This window comes from Jatropha curcas, chromosome 8 (assembly GCF_041381405.1).
Source record: "Jatropha curcas cultivar XTBG-Jc1 chromosome 8, XTBG_Jcur_1.0, whole genome shotgun sequence".
Classification (NCBI taxonomy): domain Eukaryota; kingdom Viridiplantae; phylum Streptophyta; class Magnoliopsida; order Malpighiales; family Euphorbiaceae; genus Jatropha; species Jatropha curcas.
In genome coordinates this window covers 24,290,514-24,293,458 of record NC_143158.1, presented here as the reverse complement: position 1 = coordinate 24,293,458, position 2,945 = coordinate 24,290,514, and the positions used below count along the sequence as shown (strand labels likewise).

At 32.7% G+C, this 2,945-nt stretch overlaps 1 protein-coding gene across 1 annotated transcript; it reads left to right on the top strand.

The window, feature by feature from the left end:
• Positions 1-1,212: 1,212 nt before the first annotated feature.
• On the top strand, positions 1,213-2,521 carry LOC105636488 (trans-resveratrol di-O-methyltransferase). The gene is made up of 2 exons (XM_012219766.4): positions 1,213-2,008; positions 2,111-2,521. The coding sequence occupies exons 1-2, from the start codon at positions 1,250-1,252 to the stop codon at positions 2,420-2,422; spliced, it is 1,071 nt and encodes a 356-aa protein (XP_012075156.3). The 5' UTR covers positions 1,213-1,249; the 3' UTR covers positions 2,423-2,521.
• Positions 2,522-2,945: the final 424 nt, after the last annotated feature.

The following is a 2,945-nucleotide window of genomic DNA, read 5'->3' as shown; positions in this document are numbered from 1 at the left end:
GGAAAGGTGTAAGACTGATGCAAAAAAAATAGACTTGAGGTATATAATTAGTTACTTGCAAAGTTGAGAGTGCTGTAGAATTATTTTATGAAAATTCAGGTGCAAATCTATGTATTTGACTTTTGATCCACATATGATAATTGACTTAGAGGGCCCGCAATTGTAATATGATGATATTGCATGTATATGGGCCTGATGCCCAATATGGATGTTCATTGTGACAAGTTAGATAAAGGCTTACTACAGGCTTTGATGGGTCGGACTTTCCTAATGTCGGTCGGAGTTATGGAAAGAGATCATTCGTGAGGACTACGAATTTGGAAACGAGATTAGTTTTTTATATTTAAAAGGTACTAGCTTCATTGGAGAATAATAGTAATACTAATAATAAAACTCTTTCGAACAGATCTATTTTTTTTATTTCTTGCTTGATTTTATTATTTTTTTTTCTTTTTCAATATATTTTTTATTTTTAGTTATAAACTAAAATATAAATAACAATATTAATATATTATACTGAATCATGATGTTTTTTAACTAAAATAAATTCATTTATTAAAACTTAAAGATGCAAGATACGTATAATATAAAAAAAATAATAAACCATATCCTAATATAAAAGTAATAGCTGAAAATAATATATAGCCATCACTCGATTATGAATGAATGAATTACCCGTGTTGATACTATTGTACGTGTGGGTGTGCATTTGCCTATTATAATAATGATAAAATAATATTGTGTGTTAAAAGATGGTAAAAGTTAAATAGCTAAAACATTTTTTTCTTACTAATAAATTATAATTAATAGCAGAGAAGATGAGATATTAAACTGCTTGACTGCTCTTTCAAAAAACAAAAAAAAAAAAACTGCTTGAATGCTTTCAAAGATCGAAGTTAGGACCACCGAAAGTTTGTAAAGTTGGTTTTCATTAGGCTAACCCTTTGAGGTGATATATATTATTAATTGCCACGTCCTTATCAAAACTAAAAACAATCTCAAAAGACAAAATTATCACAATCTTAGCAAAAGTAATTACTGTTTAAATAAAAGTGAAAATTTGGAAGATTATATATAAGATATTTTTCACATTTTAAACCTGAAAAATTTATTAATTTAAATAAAGAAATCCAATTAATAGTAAGTCTATAAAATTAATTAAGTTCCACAGCTATATAGAGAGAGAGGGGTTAACAATTGAATGAAGTGTAGGTATCAACTGCTGATATAGTTAGTGCTCTGTTGTCTTATGGCTTTGGTTACTGAAGAAAACGTAGATGAGCTGCTTAAAGCTCAAACTCATATGTGGAATCATACTCTGCAATTTATAAATTCCATGGCTCTCAAATCTGCAGTTGAACTAGGTATTCCTGATGTTGTTAACGACAACCATGGCCAACCCATGCCTCTCTCTGATCTTGTTTCTGCCTTACAGGTTAACCCTGCTAAAACTCATCATGTTTACCGTCTAATGCGACTTCTTGTTCATTCTGGTTTCTTTTCTTTGCAAGAAGAAGGCTATTTGCTTAGCCCACCATCTCTTTTTCTTCTAAAAGACACTTCTTTCAATTCAATACCTTTTATATCTTTTATGCTTGACCCGATTCTAATGGACCCATTAACTTGCTTGAGCAAATGGCTTAAAAACGATGATCAAACACCATTTGTAACTACCTTTGGAGAGTCACTATTTGAATATGCAGGGCATGACATTAGGGCTAATACTATGGTGAATGAAGCTATGGCCAGTGATAGTATTTTTCTTGGTAAGGTGGTGACTGTTAAGTGTAGAGAGGTATTGGAAGGGTTGAATTCTTTGGTGGATGTTGCAGGTGGCACTGGATATATGTCTAGGGCTATTGCTAATGCTTTTCCAAATATAAAGTGCATTGTTTTGGATCTTCCACATGTTGTTGCTGTTGCTGATTCGCAAGGCGCCAAGAATTTGAATTTTGTTGCAGGTGACATGTTTCAGGCTATTCCTCCTGGAGATGCAGCTTTGATCAAGGTATGCTATTTCTTTCTCAGCTTTGATCAACATGTACAATTAACTTCTTCTCACTTGGGATGTTAGGCTTTAAGTTGCTGACACAATTGATTTGATAAACAGTGGGTATTGCATGACTGGGCTGACGAATATTGTGTGAAGATACTGAAGAATTGCAAAGAGGCAATAACAAGAAATGGCAAGCGAGAGAATAATAACAAGGTCATAATCATTGACATGGTGATGGGAAACCAAAATTCAAATGATGATTGGATTGAAGCTGAACTTTTGTTTGATATGGCAGAGATGGCATGCCTCACCGGCAAACAGCGAAATGAAGAAGAGTGGTCAAAGCTGTTCATGGATGCTGGTTTCACCAAATATAAAATTAACTATTTGCTTGGTCCTAGAGCTCTTATTGAGGTTTATCCTTGACCAATATCCTACTTATCTCTTAGAGCTTTGTGTTTGTAACCAAAATAGCTGTTGCCATAGCCATAACAGCCTGCTTAATAAAGTTTATAAGCCCAAAAGCTTTTCAATGTAAGTGTTTGATGAGAGTTTTTTCTTACTGTTAATAAAAAAGATTTCTCTTTGTTGTTCAAGATCTATATGTTTTTTGAGGGTTGATTTCAAGTGAAAACAAAAATTTTCAAAATCACAGACAAAACTTTTTAGAAAATGGAGATATTGTTAACCTATACATCACATTCAAGATAGCACAACCAATCTCACAAACCAATTTCATGAAATTTTCTTACCATATTTTTGGGAAAGAGTTTTTTTCTATATAAATACATTTCTTTTCCCACGTAAATCCATACCAAGTCATCAGCCCTTTCTTCAGCATCACTGTTAGAATGTTGACTTGTAGGAAGTGGAGATAAGTACTTTGGCTAGACCAACGTTAGTACACAAACTCATCATAGACTAAAAGATCCCACTCTGTAATATTATT